Below are 19,926 nucleotides of genomic sequence, written 5' to 3'. Positions count from 1 at the left end.
GTAAGAAGGAAGTTTTCCCATGTGTACAATGATTTTTTTAAAAGAGAAAGTTGCTAAAAACATAGAAAAAACAACATGTCAACTGTTGAATATGAACACATTTCTACACTTTTCTTTGTACTATATGTTGTCCAATGAACTTCAGTGAGTCAAGGAATATCTATTTGGCTCCTACCTTGATTATGATCTGCTGATATGATAACACATTAAAGCTCCTCAGTTTTCCCGACATCAGTTTTGATTGTCAGATGGATCCAAACTGGATCCCAAAACTGCATTACTATTCCCCAGTATTTTATCATACAATGATACCATAAATAATAGCTTTGCAATATCAACATTGTTACCCATTTTTGCCATTGTTGCTGCCTTGTTATTAAATAAGAACTCAGTATGAATAACTTAAAAATACTTTGTATAATTTATTTCTAAGTCCCTCTTAAAAACAAAGTAGTTACCCCTTTTATTCCCTAATCTCTTGTCTTCTTCCTATGTACTTACACTTTTATACAAATAATTACACTGTAATTTGCAGGCTGTAATCTGAGGTGTTCCTATGTGGAATAAATTTTTTAAGTTTCACAAAGTTAGTGTATATTGTATATATAAGAATTAATTTCATAGTACATTTGATGCTTTTATTTATCACTCTCTGTATATCTGTGGATTAATTTATATCAGTCAAATTTTGTATTCTTTTCTACTTACATAGCCTAAAGCCTAAGAGAAAAGCAGACATCCCCAGCTCGGCACCATGGAATAAACTCTCCATCAGTGAAAACTAGGCAAACTAACATAATGTAACACGAGGATGACATGAGGATTAATAAATATGTAAAAACATTTTACTGGAAAGGTGTCTTTTGATTCTGCTCCTACAGATCAGGGTTGTCTGCTTCGGAACAGTTTCCCCAAAACAAAGTGATTACAAGGGGTAAATGTATGGAAGAACGTGAAAGTGGAAAGAAAGAAAGGAAGACCCTGAATGGAGCCATAGTGTCATCTCTCTTTCTTTTCTGTCTTTTCACCTTGATTTAAAGCGAACGCAGACTCTAACTGAGTGCCTTACAGCTTCTTCATAAACGCAGAGGAGGTGAACAAGGTTCAACATAGATTCCACTACACTCCTGTTTGTAGTTGTTAACAGCATTCCCTTTGAAACATAATTGCTTGTGTTATAAATTTAGTCAAAAGTACATGACATTTTTATGTAGGCTATATGGTCCAAACCTACAGAAAATAGCATGCACACAAATAAAGTCAGCAAAATACTGCTTTAACTTTTTACTTTTTTTTAAAGAACATTCTATTCTAGGTCCTGTCAGGCTAAGCAGCAATACTTTGAGAATTTCAGAACACAACCATTTAGATTATGAAAAACATATATTTCACATCTGTTTCCATCTAATTCTATTTTAAGTGAAGTGTGGCAGTAAGAGGGTTATACCAGAGGGGAGCACCAAAGAGCCACACAGCCTGGGGAGCTCCAGGAGCCTTATCCTCCACTGGGCCAAGGAGCTGGGACTTGATGTGGTTATTATTAATCCTGTGTTAAATTCATAAATTTTTTTTCTCCTGTCGTCATCTTCAATTATGAATGTCATTGTCATGGTTTTCTCAAATACAAAGCATCTGATGAATCTAGAAACTAATTTACTCTAATTCTGACCAATGGGGTGAATGAAGAAGTAAATGTCCAGTCCTGTCTTTAACAGTGTCAGCCAGCTCTCCATGAATGAGACACACCTGGTTGACATCAGATTTGTGATACAACGACAACACTTCATACGAATAGACGGTATAGTGACTACTTGCTGTATTGAGTATTTTTCAGTGACTATTTGACTCTTGAGGGCTGCTGTTGTGAAAATATGTAATGAAGCGCGCTTTCCAAAAAAATTCCCAGTTTGACCATGATCAAAAGTTTTTTTATATTATGCAACTTGATTAAACTCACCACTTGATAATTACCATTATTGTCCCCTGAAATACAGTTTGTGGTGTTTCATAGATAGGGTGAGTGCATGAAACACCACAAACTGTTCCATAAAGGCACAACACAAATAGTTGAGCAAAATAAAAACTGTGCACGAGATGGAGCAATGTCATAAACTGTAAGACTTCTGGCAAAACAGCTATACTTAAAGCTGATCAACCTTGACTTCCTTAAGTACATCTGTGAATTATCCAAAACAAGGAAGCACTGCTTTGTGGTCAGAGGTGTAAACATAGATAACACAATGTACCCATATAACTGAAAATGGCTCGTACAAACGGTCAATAATGGGGCAGGCACTGAGTGAATATCAAACAGTTCTCACTCTGTTTTTACTAAGGTGTTTTACTGTCAACAAATACTTTTTAATTACATTAAGAATTTCTCAACAATATGCATTGTGTATATTCTTAAGAGTTATCAAGCATGTTGAATGTTTCCTAGTTCACAGAGCATTTGCAAAGGGGGTTTTAAATGCATTGTTTACAGACAGGCATCTTGTGGTCTTCAACTGTATTCATATTGTTCTACACATTACGCATACTGTATACTTCCTCTGCATTACTGCTTTTTGCTGTTTCCAGAAATGTGTGTAACATCAACACTCTGCTTTAATAATTTGAAGCATTGGCTGTGGTTGTTGTAGGGTAAGTCTCCAGGCAATAAAATGTAATGTCCTCAACAGTGACAAGGTCAATGTGTGTGTGTGTGTGTGTGTGTGTGTGTGTGTGTGTGTGTGTGTGTGTGTGTGTGTGTGTGTGTGTGTGTGTGTGTGTGTGTGTGTGTGGTGTATGCTTTAGGCATCTATGGAACAATGAACAAGAATTCTAGGCGTAGGTTTACTTCTCCTGTAACTTTCAGTGTGATTCCTGGACTAAATCTGGGATATTTGGTAATACGGGGAAGTATCTTAAAGTGGAATATGGCTTTGTTACTCTTCCTTCCTCCTTTGACCTGAAAAAATAAACTGTCTTCCCAATTTAGATTGTTCTTTCAGCAATCAAGTTACTGCCAAAAGTGAGAAATAATCTGAATACTTGTGTGGAGGGAAAACAGAACATCTTGAAACTAAAACATGAGGGATGAAGCAGATTGAACTGTGTGATAAGGATTTTTCATAAACAAAGACAAAAACAGATTATTTAATGACAGATATCATTGCTGTGGCTGTCAACTAAATAATAGGCCTGAAGGACAGGAATTGGAAGCCCCAGATACATACCTAACGCAGATGGCTCAGCTGCTGCCTTGGATTTTAGATCTCCTTGAAACAAATTCCAACATATTCCAACCTAAGAATGAGGGTTGGCTGTGACATGAAATGGCACATGGGCCTCAGCTTTGAAATTAGTTAATGTTTCCTGTCAACAAAGTAATTGGATCTATTTTATGTCTGTACAAATTTCACTGTCATCCATTTAATCGTTGTAGAGATACTTCAGCCTGAACTAAAGTGGTGAACCAACCATCAAACTGACTTTTCCATTCCCAGAGCCATATGGTTAATGTGGCTAAAACCAGTCTGTTGGCTACAGTTTGTTTCTTTTTCTTTTTCTTTTTTTTTAACAATTGCTAACTCACATTTCTCTATACTGAGTTCACTTTTTCAAAACTCTTCACACAGTCAGTGGCAGTCAGTGTGGACTTGCTTTGATAGAAAATGCATACAATCACCACATCTTTCAAAATTATTCAACTGTATTCTCTCAATTCAGTCAACAAAATCTGTGTATTGTTTGGGGCAAGGCACTCTTCTGTCTCCCCTCTCCCACTTTTATATGCTGCATATAATCCCCGGTTCTTCAGCCACTCCTTGCCAGAGGATTGTTCTCACCAGTCTTTCCATATTAGTTGGCCAACATGAACAAACACTCTGTGAAATAACTGAAAACTTATGGACTTTATCCACCCTTGTGGCATGCATCAGAGACCAGGTAAACCAGGTTTCCTCTCACTTCACACAGACCAAACCCTGAACCTCAGCTTCAATCCAGTCCACCTGTTCTAGACTTGCTGCTCCCTGGCCAAAAGGAACCCCATTTTCCCTTACCTGAACCATACACCCGAACCTTGTGAAAGTGCCGAGCCTTTCTTATACAGTGCTCCCTGGTATTCAGCAAGCAGCCATCCTCCTTCACCACAGATTAGTCAAAAGAACTTATATTATGGGGCTTCTAAGGGGAGGAGCTTTAGACTGGGCTACAGCAATTTGGGAGAGCCAACCTACCATTAGCAATTCCTATGAATATTTGGTCTCTTTTCCATCTGCCAGGGGTCCCGTAGTGTGGTGGAATTTTTTCCATCGAGTTCCAGGCCCTGGCAGCTGTTTCTGGATGGCACAAAGAGAGGTCTGGTCGTTCTACCCCTCAGCAACCATCAGCGTTCCCTGGAGCCAATCGCTGTCCTCCCTTCACTCACCTGGCGGTTTTCAAACCAGCGCTACCAGCTCCCCCTGGTGAAGAACCAGGAGGAACCATTTGATTGCATGCATTTTCTATCAAAGCAACACTGACTGCTGTTTTTCTGTGAAAAGAGTTTTGAAAATGTTAACTCTGTGTAGAGAAATGCGAGTTAGCAATTGTAAATAAACTGTAAACAACATACTGCTTTCAGCCACGCTAATCATGTCTCCAGGAATGGAAAGGTCAGTCTTCTGGTTGGTTCACCACTTTGGTTCCAGCTGAAGTATCTCTACAACTGTTAAATGTATTACAGTGAAATTTTGTACAGTCACAAAATAAATCCCATGTCTTTGTTGATCCCCTGGATCACCTGGAGTAAAGAGATTCAAATCTCTTTCAGAACTCTTTGTACTCTTGCTTCATTTAATTTAATGGCTGAGGTTTGTAGTAACCATACATGCTTTATTAGATTTGATTTATTAAGATTTTTATTAATAATTTCCACGTTTTGTTAGTTTCATCATTTTCATTATGTGAAGTTTATACTACTACTACTACTGATGATTATGATGATAATAAATTAATAATAATGATTTTTCATAAAAAAAAAAAACTATTTTACAATAGTTCTACCAGCTATTTCACTTGTGGTTGTTTTCAAGCAGCGGAACCTTCGTATTATCTTGCGAACTGGTAGGGCTCTTTATTTGTTACGCATTGAACACCAACGTCACGTTTAATCTCCACTATGGCAGAGAAAACGGTGTTGGATGAAAGGCGATCTTTTATGGATCCTGTTAAAGGGCTTTTATTGACATATTTTATGCCAGAATCATGCTACGACGAGTTTTTTCTCAATTTCAACCTTTTGGACGGTAAGCGGCTCATTTTAGTTAAATACTGATCGCTCAGTGACCGAAAAGAAAAAGGAAGCTATAAGACTCAATGGGGAACGTAATGCCATGCTGATAGTAAACTAGCTGCGTTTACATTATGTAGATAACTAGCTTGGGCTTCCGGGGCATCAGGGTGGTCTGTTGGTCTGTTTAATGAACGCCAAATTCAAAAGACAATCGATTCAAAATGTACATTGACTCAATCTGTATACACAGTCACCTAAATTGAGAGCAATTAAGAAAACTGTCTCCTACAAAATACCTTTTTTTTGGACACATCAATCCGAATTGACCAGTGATTGATTACCCCAGTCATCCTGGTTTGGTTAATGTTAAGGAGAAAATGTGATTTTTAATAGCTGCAACTCTTCCATTATCCATTGTTCCACTACACCCAGCAGTGATAACTTAGGGAAACCTGAGGGATAATATATCCTGGCTGAATCTCCTTTGGTACACCACTTAAAGTTGCCCATCAACATCACATATTCGTAAGCATTCTGTTATATTTCGGATCCCTTAAATATATATGTTTAAACAGAACAAAGGTATTTAAAACTGCTGTACATCAACATGGAGACAATTTATGAAACATTTATTCTATTGGTGAAAACAAAAGAAAACAGAATACAACGTTCTTTGTAAAGGTGTCTTGGAAAAGCAGGCCTTATTCTGAAAAGCCTGTCTTGGATTAACCTAACAATTCATGACCTTGAAACACAAACCTGAGACATCAAGCGTTGATTACATAAAATTCATAAGCAAAAACTAAAAAAAAAATCGCTGTAGTAAACGAAGCAAAAGAGAACTTTTGTTGGCATGCTATAGGTCAGCATGGAGCTCATACTGTCAGTGGAAGACATCAACTCAGATCAGCCAGTACTGCTCAGTTTGTTGCTGTGCTTTGATTGTAATTCTCGCATTGTGGGTTCAAGTCTTGAATGGAGACAGGAACTTTAATCAAATAATTACTGCTGAAAATTAATGTATAGATCTAGATCTAGATCTAGATAGACAAAAGCCATGGATCAAACTTAACTAAATTTTAATTGCAGTGCATTTAAAAACCTATATGTTGACTGGAACACTGTGCAGATACTTTAGACTGAAAAGATATGAGATTTTAATTACATAGTGAAGTGCATCACATGTCAATATTAGATGTAAACTTTACATGTACTGCAAACCGACTATTTTTCACAGTGCAGCATTAAAGAGGAACTCATGCTGACGAACTTTGGAGAAAACACTGTTTCAGTCTGGCAGTTTTTTACCTGGTTCAGCACAAGGTGAAGCTAAGCTTGAAAACTAGCCTGAGTCCACAATAACTCAGGTCAGACTTAAGCCCCCTTCATGACAGTTTTTCCTGAAAAATACCCTGACTTACTGAAATTATCCTTGTTTAACTGGTAATCTTGCTTTATGAAACACTCCTTAGGTCTACATCCAAAACCGGTTTACTGTATTTCCACTTCCACAGCAGGGGACGAGGCGACCGGGGCTGTGATTAGCCTTTAAACTAAGCTGTGACTTGCGCTTAACTGATTGGCTCAACACATTTCTGGTGTTAGTCATCAACTATGGTGGTGGTGGTTTGATCCCTAACTCAATCTGTCCCAATTTTGGATAGTCCTAGAGCAAGACAAGTATGACAGGACTGAATTGTTATCACAACTGGTGTTTTTATGCACTTGGACTGATAATGTGATTGTAGTAGCTCACAGCACGGCTCAGCTATCCTAGCCATATGGGAAAATGCTATCTATTAAGTTTACTGGAGTACAGGATGATGAACTTTAAAATATCTGTATGATGTAATAGAAGTCTAGCAGTATTTTTATATTTTTCTCATAGTCAACAAATTCCCTGAAAAGAGCCAAACCAACAATGAACTGACAAATATATGTATCAAAATCTGATATATTGTATTCCTCTGTGCCATATAGCTCAACTGTTGTCCAAAAACTATTAAAAACATATCAGTGGACCACACTGCTACACTGGGTGAAATGTTCTTTCATTACCATGAACACACACACTGTAGTTTACTTTGACTCAATCCCACACACACCATCCTGATGCCCCAAATACTCACTATAGCACCAAATGTGGATTAATCTGCTGCTAAAAATAGTCCTCAACAAATACACTATTTCGTCCTCTTTGAGTAACGTTTGTTTGAAAACTACAGTGTTGAGCTGTTGTAGGAAATTACTGAGCCTTTATAAAAAATGAAACCATACATATGTGAGCCACTTTTAAATATTTATGTCTTAAGTAAGAGCCAGTGGGTTTGGACCTGAGTGCCACATTCAGAGTAGGGAAGTCATAAAATACTGAGGCAGTTGTTGTAGTTCACACACATTAATGATATGCCACAGGATATAAATTACAAATGTTATGTTTCACCTCTCTGCAGCCTCCCTCTCCCTTACTTGGAGAATCGTGTTTTTCTCTTTTGATCCACTCTTTAGATTCTCTGACTATGACTGATTTGGTGTGGGTGTGTGTGTGCATAGTTTAATGTGATGTATGACAATCAATTAATTTTTGTTTTAAAATTTTGTACCAGTACCATGTCTGAAGATTATTCTGAGCAAAGGCCTGGGGATTGGCATCATCCTGGGATCAGTGATGGGTAAAACACCTCAACTCTGCCTTTCTTTCACCTGATTTCTTTGTAGTCTAAAATGTATATTAATTTGAATCAAATTTAGTCAATATTGTTTTAGTCTAGGTTTAGACAATGGAAACAAAAACAATTAGTAAGTTTGGTTCAGTGAAAAGGCTATATATAGTAGAGATTAGATTTAGTCCCATTCTCATCATGTTTTATGTTAATTAGCAGCATCTTTAAAGTTGTAATTGTGCTGTGATAATGCAATAATATTACCGTAATAGAGATTAAAGGTTCAGTCATTTAAAAAAATGTTTTAACCTTTATTTATTCAGGGAGCTTTCCCTAAGAGCCTACACGTTCACACCTGGAAGCTGCCCACTACAGCCACAGTCTAATCTGTTACTCACTGAGCAGTTCTCCAGGAGCAGATAGGGTTTAGACCCTTGTTCAAGGGCACCTAAGTGGTGGTAATGAGGGAGGGGCAAGTGTTGTTATTTAACTTTCCTCACAGAGATTTATGCTGCCAGGGACCTGGTAATCAAACCGGCAATCCTTCCAGTCATAAGCCCTCTTCTGTATCAAGTGAAGAAAATCTAAGCCATATAATGCCATTTGACACTGTTGGTGATGGTTCAGTGCAGTCTGACAAGAAACATGCATTTTGATTCTGCTCATTGATTCCTGAAGTGCGGACTTACTGCATTTACTGCCTATTAACATATTACAATGTCAGCTTCATAATCTGGTTTACTTAAACTTTTGCCTTCTTTTTTAAACTAAAAAGCATGTGGAAAAACAGTTTTATATATTGGCATTAGTATTGAAACATTTAAAACAATCAACAGCTCTTTTAATTTGCGGAAAAGTCCACCTGTAGTTTAAACAAGACTAGATAGTTGTAGAGGACATAGTTGAAAACCATTGTGGAACCGCTGTAAACAACTAATTTCAATGTGAAGTAGCTAAAGCCTGTTGGAATAGTAGCTAAATGTCACTAGATGAGGTAATACAATAATTAGCATATTCATTATGTTATCGCGTCGTATTTGCATTCTGCCTGTTGTCAGCCGGTTTCAGCCCTTTATCTTTTTGCTTCTCTCCTACTCTCTGTGCTCACATACACAGTTTTTTAATACAGCTGAATTCCCAGTAAAGCTGCTCTCATTTATATGATTTTTTTGTTCTGCTGTCAGACAATAGAACAAGTGTGAAAAAGTGACTGAAACAGGGCCCATTAAGACTACATGTTAACCAGCAGTCACTTCCAAGCCATTTCCAAGCTGCTGCTCTGAACTGCTAAAATCCTGATTTTATAACCACACTGTCGTCTGACCAAATCCCCATACAAATAACTTAAAGACAGCGATATGCTGTGATTTCATCTATATTAACTTGTAAAACGATCACTCAGAGAGAAAGTTAGAAGCTCTTTTATGTCTGTGTCAGCTGCCATGCGGTCAATTGAATGAGACACATAAAGAAGTGTGCCTGCGGAGGGAAAGCCCAACCTCGCGCTCACAGGTCAATACTGGCAACTCTCTTCCACGAAAAGTAGCTAAGGTTTGTCCAAAAAGTCGCCAGATTCTTTCGCTAGGTGCTTTTTTTTTTTTTCTTAATGGCACTAAAGGGGTCTGAAAAGTCGGTAAATCTAGCGACAAAGTCGCTAAGTTTGCATCACTGCCTGTAAATGCCCCCCTGATGACCTAATGGAAATTGTTTGCGCCAATTCATTTTGAATGAACAACCGTCAGTGAGGAAACTCCAACACCCAGCCAGCCGACCAGTGGTGTAACATCATCACTCAGTCAGACAGTCAGCATAGGAATTGGCGTTTATAGGGCTGGCCCTGCTTGTCCACCCCAAAAAGTCAACATTCAACCTGTGTTTCCATTTTTATTTATTTTACATAATTTTGTTTAGAAAATGTAGGGGTAGAAAAAAAACAGAAAAAGATACTTTGCTAGTTATAACTCACAAACATCGTTGGCAGCCAAAGTTGATTTTTGTTTTTTATTACTGCCGTGTTTTTAGATACCTGCACTGTTACCTTGGCTCTCCTCTCTCCTCATTCATAGTGAAACTGCCACAAATCTTAAAGCTGATGGGAGCAAAGAGCGCTGAGGGGCTGAGCTTCAAGTCTGTGCTGCTGGAGCTGCTGGCCATCACAGGAACAATGGCCTACAGTATCGCCAACAAGTTCCCCTTCAGGTTGGTCCATTCTCAAATAAACTCTGTGAAGTCAATATTATAAGTAGCACTCTGACTTCTACAATTCTGCTATTGTACTGCAATCACTTTATAACCATACTGTATGCTTTGTGTTGATTTAGATTAAGTTCTCCATCTTCTTTTTAATATTTTGAGTAACAAATTCAGTAACACGCTCAATGTTACCGCAGTGCCTGGGGCGAGGCTCTGTTCCTCATGTTGCAGACAGTCACCATTGGCTTCCTCATTCAGCACTATGCAGGAAGAACCAGCAGAGGTAAGTGTGTCTCCATACTCAGCAACACCGATACTGATATAAATATTTTGTCCCCTTTATTTGGTTACTGATAAGTGGTGGCATGATACCATGACCTGAATTACCAAAGACACACTACAATACCAGATAGAATCCCAAACAAGATGACAGTACATTTTGAAAAGTAAACTTAAATGGAAAGTAGATTTAAACTGTAATCAGAAAATGATACATGAATTTTAATAAATCCTGAGATAGGGGATGGGTGCTAGGGATGGGTTCTGATAACGTTTTCTATTTTGGATCCAGTTCCGAGTTGGATACGTTAAACTCTGTGTCCAACATCTCTTATTGAATCTTACTTCGTCTTCGGCTGCTGCACCTGTTGTACAGCCCCCCAGTGAGAAAAAACTCACAGGGGATGTAGAAAAAGTTTTTTTGTTTTTTTTTTGGTCAAGAATGAAAATACCAAAATGTACATAATAAATATCTACTTTACCTGGGGTATAATATAGTCTAGGCTAGTATAAAGTGGCTACAACCACCCCACCCCATATGGATTTTTACATTCTGAAATGAAATTAAATCTAAAACCAGAAAAACTCAAAGCCAAATTCAGTCAAAAAGAGTTTCTTCTCTCCCAGGTCTCCTGTTTCTGGTTGTGTATTTTGGCATCCTGGTCCTCGTGCTGTCTCCGGTTACTTCCATGTCAGTCGTTACCTCCATGCAGGCCTCTAACATGCCAGCCATCATCATTGGCAGGGTAGGCAATGACCGCACAAGTCTAATATATGTATAATATAACGCTTTTATTTTTTTGTATTTCTTATGTTTATAACTGTTGAGACTTTTTAGAATTGAATTAATGCTCCTTGTCATTAGGTTCAGATTACAGTTTTGGAACATGGTGTCTTAACCCGCTGTGCCAGAATAACGGAATTTACACCGTTTCTTCTCAGTCAGATCAGAACACAGACATTATACACATACTGCTGTAATCTTTTCAGTGATAGTGATATCCTAAGAGTCCATCTGCGTGGAAATCATCTTTCCGTAATCATGATCATGATTATCAATTGTATTCAACCATCTTGCTTTATAATCCTGAGAGTCATGACGTTTTTATCAGTATTAACAGCAATCCAGTAACTGTTGTCTTGTTTCCACTGTTACAGTACAAACAGCAACTGCTAGCAGCTAATGCAAAATAACTTTCCATGATTCAACAAATCTCAAAGAAATATATAGTAAAAAAAAGAATTATAACAAATTTTGTAACATGAATAAAAGTTACTAATCCACATTTGCAAACACACATAACACAGGAGAGACTGACAATGTGTGTGGTTTTTTCAGCTTATTCAGGCAGCCGCTAACTTCAGTAATGGGCACACTGGCCAGCTGTCAGCTGTCTCTGTCTTCCTGCTGTTTGCTGGATCCCTTGCCCGCATCTTCACCTCACTACAGGTAAGAGGTGTGTGTATGTGTTTGTCTGTCCATCTGTAATATGATTGATGACATTTAAGAAATGATCAATAATACTCTTCATGTATTGTTTGTAATTATATGATAAATATAAGTAACCTTCCACACTCTACTCTTAGCTGTAGTCTAAACCTTGAGGCACAGATAGCAATAAACAACCAGAGAAAAGATCCACATCCAGCTCTTCTGACTGGCTTTTAAAGACCTGCGCCACCCTGACAAACAAATACAATGTTTTATAAGGTCAAGGAGGATCTCTGAGATGGAAACATAGCTTTACTAAATGTATTGGGAGATACTGTATGCATATACATACAGTATATGCATACAGTAAGAATGCTCTAGACATTTATTTAGTAGAATAGAATAGAATAAAAATTGGCTGTTTTTACATCTCTGTGACTGTCAAAATAAGTATTATAATATTATTAGATGTGACTAGCACATGTATGAATTCTTTCATCTCATACCATCTGCTGGATGTCTTAGGATATGCAGTGACATTGATCTTGTGTATCTTGTGTATATGAAACATGTCCTGCTCATGTATGTAATTTCTGCCGTTAATTTTTTGTTGGCCATGCACTGGTCATGTAGTACAACCTGATGATTCAGATAATTAAACAAAATTTCTTGTGTTTCCTTTTCAAGCCATTATGTTGACAACATAATGGACATGGAATCTTTCTTTCTTTACCAGCTCTTCCTCATCTGCAACTGCTCCCAGCTCACATTTCTCCAATGCTTAAGTCATTTTATCTATCTGACTTAAACTGGGCACTCATGGCTTACATTACTTAAAACTGCTAAGTGCAGCTTTCTCTGGAATAAATGAAGACATGCAAAGGACACAGGACATGCTGACTGACAGTGATGGGTTCTTACTTTGATTCACTTGTTACTGGTTTTTGTACTTTCAAGTGCATTAAAGGGGTAGTCTGTCTGAAGGAATTAATCTACCAAACATAAATTCATTCAGTCAGAGATTCTTCACTGCCCAACTCTAGAAGAAAGTGCCTTCACTGTATTTTTTTTAGCTCCTCCAAAAATGCTAACCTAATTTCTTGCTAATGTTAACATTACTGTGTGCCCTGCACCCTGGTTCAGTTTCAGGGGGCAGCTGGCAAGTTTGCATGGTAGAAAATACAGTTACTATCTTGTCAGCTTGTGTTCACATGTCATACAAGTATATTGTTTTGAGCCATATTGTCATCTTACAGGAAACTGGAGACTCACTGATGGCCCTCACCTATGTCATATCCTCTGCCTGCAACGGCATCATCACTCTGCAGGTACTCTACTACTGGAACAGCTCCCCAGAACGCAAGAAGAAAAAGAAGAGAGAGTAGGCAAAGGACAAAGCTAAAACTTCACTAATAAAACTCTTTTCTTTCCATATCCAAATTTACACACTCTCAAAAAGGTGTCTTCAAAACGTGAAAGAATAAATTTGACACATGAAATGCACGTACGAGTCACTGGAAAGTGAGTCATTGAATTTGCTGGACAAACACTTGACTGTGAAGCAAGGATGCAAACCAAACATGCCAAGAAAGTCCTTAGTAGTCTTTTCTATCAGTTTTATGTAGGCCCACTGGCTTTATGATTGACAGTTAGCTGGTTTTGTAAGTGATGTTTAGCTCTGAGCAGAGACACTGGATCCAGACTCCCGCTGTGCAGTACAGTTAATACATTCCTCTTGATGCAGTTTTCCTCAGTACATCAAGCTGTTTTCATAGTGGTGTGTTTTTAAAATTTTTGGAATGGGTCTGTGCACTTGACTGCTGATTTTTCACATCCTGGGCAAGATTATTTTTTTGAAATGGAGTTTTGACCATGGATGCATGTAAAGAATGATATGTTGTTTTATCTCACATAAACATGATACCACACCCGCTCCATGAAGAGTCACATTTGCAGATTTGTACAATATGATGAAAAATCTAACATGTTAGATGTTCCTCGGTCACCCTTCACTCCCTGTGCTGTAGCAGATGCTTTTTGTCCTGAACCAACACTGCCACCCTTTATGTGAATCAACCAAGTATCGAGTATTACACCAAGTTAAGATGACTGGAAGTAATGAATTAGAGAAACATCAATTAACCACATTTAAACACATCCCCAGAAGCTATATATGTATGTGTTTGTTTGTGTGTGTGTGTGTATATGTTTGTTTGTGTGTGTGTGTGTGTGTGTGTGTGTGTGTGTGTGTGTGTGTGTGTGTGTGTATATGTGTGTGTGTGTGTGTGTATATGTGTGTGTGTGTGTGTGTGTGTGTGTGTGTGTGTGTAAGCGTGTGTGTATATGTGTGTGTGCGTGTGTATATGTGTGTGTGTGTATGCATATATGTGTGTATATATATGTATATGTGTGTATGTATATGTGTATATGTGTGTGTATGTGTGTGTGTATGTATATGTATGTATGTCTATATATATACGTGTGTGTGTATGTATATATGTCTATGTATGTATGTATATATGTGTGTGTATATATATATATATATATAAATATTTTTAAAATATTATCCATTACCATAGGTGCCTCACTTATATGCATTAGCTAACATTCAAACCAGATGTGTAACAACACCATGGTTGGCTCATCAGATGCTATAGTTTGCTATCTAATAAGATGACATTGCATAAACAAAAAAATTGTCATGTGTCACAGATTAAATAACGTAAAATACCATAAAGACACCAACTTTAATAGCTTGTCTATTAGGATGCACATTTTGAATCAAGGTTGTTTACAACCATCTAGAAATTCTGGCTTTCAGTATGGATGGCAGTGTGTGTTGCATCACCTGCATCACCATTTTACTTCCTGTTTAACATTTTACTTCACTGTCTTAATGGGCGTGTGCCAGAGTTCAGGGAAGGGAGAGAAGGAGTTGGCCCAGGGATTAATAACAGGATCTCGGGAAAAAGAAAAGAAAGGGAAACTGCATTTAATGAGAGAAATGGGTTGAGGGGTGGGAGTGGAGGGCAGAACAGCCGCAGGCTGGCTCATATCTGATTGTGGAGCAGAGATGGTACAGATTGTTGTGTTTGTTAGGTCTGATCACCTGCCACTTTTCATCTTGGGAGGTCCTTCTTCCCTCCTCAGCTCCAGACTAGACTCAATGTTCCACTGCTGTTCTCTCTTAACACGCCATACCAGAGTTTAGATATACTAGGCATTAAAATCAAATATTTCCCACAGAGAAGTGAACAGTTTTAAATAATTGAATATTTTTGGCTAGACCGGCCATAGTCAAGCGCTACATGCCTGAATGCCCGTGACTGACTGAGTGATAGAGTTGAGTATGTGATGAAATGAGAGGAATGGTCAGCCAGCCGAGTGTTGGAGTTTCCCCATTGGCCGCTGCTCATTCAAAATGAAGTGGCACTAACAGTTTCTATTACATCATCAGGAATGCATCTACAGGCATTGTTGCCAACTTAGCACTTATGTTGCTAGATTTACAAACTTTTCAGACCGCTTTAGTAACTCTTCAAAAAAGCACCTGACGACAAATCTAGTGACTTTCTGGACAAAACTTAGCTACTTTCCATAGAAGCCAGTATTTGCCCCGCAAGCTCAAGGTCGGGCTTTCCCTCCGCAGACACACCTCTCAATGCCTCTCATTCAATTGATCACATGGCAGCTGACACAGACCTGAATGAGCTTCTAACTTTCTCTCTAAGTGATCATTTACAAGTAAATACAGCACAGCCGTTGTCCGTTGGTAATTTCGTCCAACAACATCACAGTTACAATATCAGGATTTTAGCAGTGCAGACAGCAGCTTGGAAATGGCTGCTGGTTTACATGTAGCCTTAATAGGCCACATTTCAGTCACTACTTCATACTTGTTCCATTGTCTGACAACAGAAACAGAAAAACGTAAATGAGAACAGCTTTTTTGGGAATTTGGCTGTATTAAAATACGGCATATGTAAGCACAGAGAGTAGGAGACAGGCAAACCGATAAAGGGCTGAAATCAGCTAAATGCAAAAACGACATGATAACGTCATGAATATACTAGTTAGCGTATTACGTCATCTAGCGACATTTAGCGACTTTTGCAGCAGGCTTTAGCTACTTTTCACTATAAGTAGTTGTTTACAGAAGTTCCAAAACAATTTTCAACTACGTCCTCAATTTTGCACATTGACCATACACAGTCCATCCATTTACTGGTTGGACCAGGTTTTGACCTGGCTTCCGTTCATTGCAGAATGCTATGAAAAAACACAGTAGTTATCAATTCTTACATATTTTAATGTTTTTTTACATCTGCTCCCAAAGTACACTCAGTTGCCACTGTATTAGAAGGGTTGAAGCTAGCTGGTTTAAGGGACAGGTGAGCAATGGGTTATATATCATAAGATCATAACATTCTAAACTACAGCTATATAGAAGTTACTCAAAAAAATGAAGATAAATGATGATCTCTACCCTAAAATAAAAACAAAACTAAGGATGTCCTGAGCCAATCTACAGATCCCATATTAGGACACACCCAGGCATTCTTTGATGTTTAGGTTTTGGCTATAAATCCAGATGTGAGCAGAGATCTGTGAGTTTCTACTATAGGAAACAATAGAAAAAACTCTAATATACAACTAAATGCTTAACTATTTTTAATGCAGGCCTAAGTTTGTAGGGAAAAATTAAAAAAAAGAATTGAAAAGAAATGTAGTAAAACATGATCAGGACATCCATAAGTCAAGAGTCAGATACTCGTAACACCGGCAGCTCAGTACAGAAAAGACTGAAACTGTTTAGGGGTGTTGTAGAGTCAAAGATATGCCTGCATCAGAATCCTAAATAATGTTATAATCCTACAGAAATCACCAGATTTTATTGTGTTCCAAGTGTAGTGGCAAGAAAAATATATGAACCCTTTAGAATGACCTGGTGTTTTGCATAATTGGTCATAAAAAGTGATCTGATGTTCATCTAAGTCACAAGTATAGACAAACATAATGTGCCTACGCTTATAACACACAATTATAATCTCTCATGTCTTTATAGAACGGACCGATTAAACATTCAGTGCTGGTGGAAAAAGTAGGTGAACCCTTAGATTGAATAACTGGTCGAACTTCCTTTGGAAGCAATAACCTCAAACAAGCACTTCCAATAGTTGCGGATTAGATCTGCACAACATTGAGGAGGAAGTTTTGAGAAGAATGATCATATTCTTAGGATGTCAGCTGTTAATAGCTCTCTGAGCTCACTCCACAGGATCTCTATTGAGTTAAGGTCTAAGCTCTTACTGGGCCACTCTAAAAGGCATATTTTCTTTGTTTGAAGTCATTCTATAGTAGATCTACTTCCATGTTTAGGGTCATTGTCCTGACTCATCATTTCATTCAACTTCTACTAAGCCTCAGCTGGTGATAGCCACCCTGACATTTTCCTTTAAGATACATTGATAAACTTGGAAATTCATTTTCCCCTCAATGATGACATGGTGTCCAGGCCCAGAGGCAGCAAAGCAGCCCCAAATCATGATGCTCCCTCCATTGTGCTTCACCGTTGGGATGATGTTTTCACATGGGTAAGCAGTGCCCTTTTTACACCATATGTAGTGCTATGTGTCCTTCCCTATCAATTCAACCTTAGTTTCATCAGACCAGAAAAAATTTTCCCAGTAATGTTGAAGCATGTCAAACTGCTCTGTGGCAAAGTTCAGGCATGCAGGATGTTTTTGTTTTGTTTTTGCTTTGTTTGTTTGTTTGTTTGTTTGTTTTTTATGGGAGAGCAGCAGCTACTCCGTGGTGTCCTGGCATGGAACCATGCAACCACGCTATGATTTGCATATGGTAAACTCATGAAAAGATATGGTAACCAGCTTTAACAATGTAAATACAAACTATTTGTTTTAAATTAAACAAAACAAGTCCAAATCCTAGTATATGTCTGGACCACCCTTTATCCGTTGCGTCTTGTCTGTACAATTCTAACTTGCACAATTCTAACTGTGGCCTGATGAATGTATATACTCTTTGAGATTAGTTTTTAACCCTTTCCAGCTTCATGCAAATCAACAATTCTTGAGTAAGTCTTCTGAGACCTTGTTTGTGAGGCATGGTTCACATCAGCAGATGCCTCTTGTTACTAGCAAACTCAAAATGTTTTAATGTTATTTATAAGTCAAAGTAGCTCTATTTCATTGACTGGACTCCAGGTTTGCTAACTCCTTACTCCAGTTAGCTTTTGTTGGTGTTATTAGCAAAGGGGTTCACATACTTTTTCCAATCTACACTGTGAATATTTGAATGATTTCTGTGTCTTATTTAAAAGAGATTTTTTGTTCATTATTGTAACTTATATAGATAAGATCTGGCCATATTTTAAGACAAATTTATAAATAAATGCAGGTAATACCAAAGGGGTCGTTAATTTTAAAAAATTTCTTGCCACTGTATGCATAACCATATAATGGGATTAAATCCAAGAAATCATAACAGATGTTCTAGTATACATGTAAATGTGCAAATTGACAGGCTTGTTGATGACACAGATTAGAAGATGACTTAAGTTGAATAATGTTGAACTAAACTATAATGTTGTTCAACTATTTGGCTATAAAAAGGCACCAGTGAATGTCTGGCCTAGGGCAACAAAATGGAAAAAGACCAGAAACAGCCCCGCAAGTAGATACTTGTATCTAGCAATGATACCAACAAAACCTTTGGTGGTACTGTAGAAAAAAATTTTCATGGTATCAGCAGGCCTCCGAAAGCAATTTTATGGCTTTAAGGTTTACCTGAAATAAAGAACCAGTCTTTAAAATAAAATATCATTCCAACTAAAGCCTTATCCTACAGAATATATGTGCATATAAGCAGATTTACTCAAAACAAAAAAGTGAATTGTTAGAAGTGGAATGGAGTGCCGAATGTATAGTAAACCAGATAGAATGTAATATGTTTATGCTGCTAAGGAGACCTACCATTATGATTAAACAAAGGGAAACAGTTTTCATATTTTCAAATCTAAAATTTAGGAAAAGGAAGGTTAAGGCTTGTTCAGACTTTTGAAGCAACTTGTAAGACCTACTGTTGTTTTGCTTTTGAGGGACAGCAATAATAGCAGTAAATAAGTAAAAAACAGAGCACTAGTTTACTCAGGTTTCTATGATACTATAGCGACTACTATAATACTATGTGCTGCCACAGCACATAGCACAGAAGCATGGTGGTGGCAGCATCATGCTATGGGGGGCCTTCTCAGCAGTAAGGATAGGGAAACTGGTCAGAAGTGAGGGAAGGATGAATGCAGCCAAATACAGAGAGGTCGTAGAAGAAAACCTACTCCAGAATGCACTCAACCTGAGACTGGGGTGACGGTTCACCTTTCAGCCCAACAATGACCCGAAGCATACAGCCAAGAAAACACTGAGTGCCTTCAGGACTGTCCTCGAGTAGCACAGACAAAGCACAGATTTAAACCCCATAGAACATCTTTGGAGAGACCTGAACATGGCAGTTCACATACGCTTTTTTCCAATGTGACGGCGCTTGACAGGATCTGCCAGGAACAATGGGATAAACTGCCCAAATCCAGGTGTGCAAAGCTTGTAGAGACTTACTCAGCAATAAGTACTCAGTATGTATATATATGACATCATTAGTTTTTACTGATACAACAATTTGTAAGTAATATTTTCTGTCGTAACTAGGTGAGATTTTAAGTACTTTATATATATCTAGGTAGTTTAGTCCAGTATTCCCAACGTAGGGGTTGGGCTCCCTCCAAAGGTTCACAAAGTAAATCTGAGGGCTTGTGAGATGATTAATGGGAAAGCAAAGAATAAAAACAAAGCTCTGATACACAAAAGTGTATTCATTTTTTGTATTTTTCTGTAATCTTCGTAAAATATTGGATTATTTTACCTCTTTGAGCCTCAAACAGTTATTGAAATGAGAGGTTTAGAGGGAAAATCCCTCTTTGGTGGACTCAACAGGTAAAATATCAGACATCTGGTTTAATCTTTAACAACATGTTGTATTTTATAAGATCACCACATGTCTTTTAGGTAAAATCTAAAAGAGTGAAG

The 19,926-nt window shown here is 37.9% G+C and overlaps 1 protein-coding gene across 2 annotated transcripts; it reads left to right on the top strand.

Moving 5' to 3' along the window:
* The first annotated feature begins 5,080 nt into the window (after nucleotides 1-5,080).
* On the top strand, nucleotides 5,081-13,762 carry mpdu1b (mannose-P-dolichol utilization defect 1b). Of its 2 annotated transcripts, none has more exons than XM_040140345.1 (7): nucleotides 5,081-5,273; nucleotides 7,867-7,932; nucleotides 9,990-10,122; nucleotides 10,314-10,399; nucleotides 11,023-11,141; nucleotides 11,735-11,852; nucleotides 13,084-13,762. In XM_040140345.1, the coding sequence occupies exons 1-7, from the start codon at nucleotides 5,147-5,149 to the stop codon at nucleotides 13,227-13,229; spliced, it is 795 nt and encodes a 264-aa protein (XP_039996279.1). In that variant the 5' UTR covers nucleotides 5,081-5,146; the 3' UTR covers nucleotides 13,230-13,762. The 2 variants fall into 2 exon arrangements, with proteins under 2 accessions (XP_039996279.1, XP_039996281.1); XM_040140347.1 differs by having other exon boundaries at nucleotides 5,082-5,273; nucleotides 11,735-11,845.
* Nucleotides 13,763-19,926: the final 6,164 nt, after the last annotated feature.

The sequence above is a fragment of the Xiphias gladius genome, chromosome 12 (assembly GCF_016859285.1).
Source record: "Xiphias gladius isolate SHS-SW01 ecotype Sanya breed wild chromosome 12, ASM1685928v1, whole genome shotgun sequence".
NCBI lineage: Eukaryota > Metazoa > Chordata > Actinopteri > Istiophoriformes > Xiphiidae > Xiphias > Xiphias gladius.
This window is presented reverse-complemented; position numbering and strand designations above follow the sequence as displayed.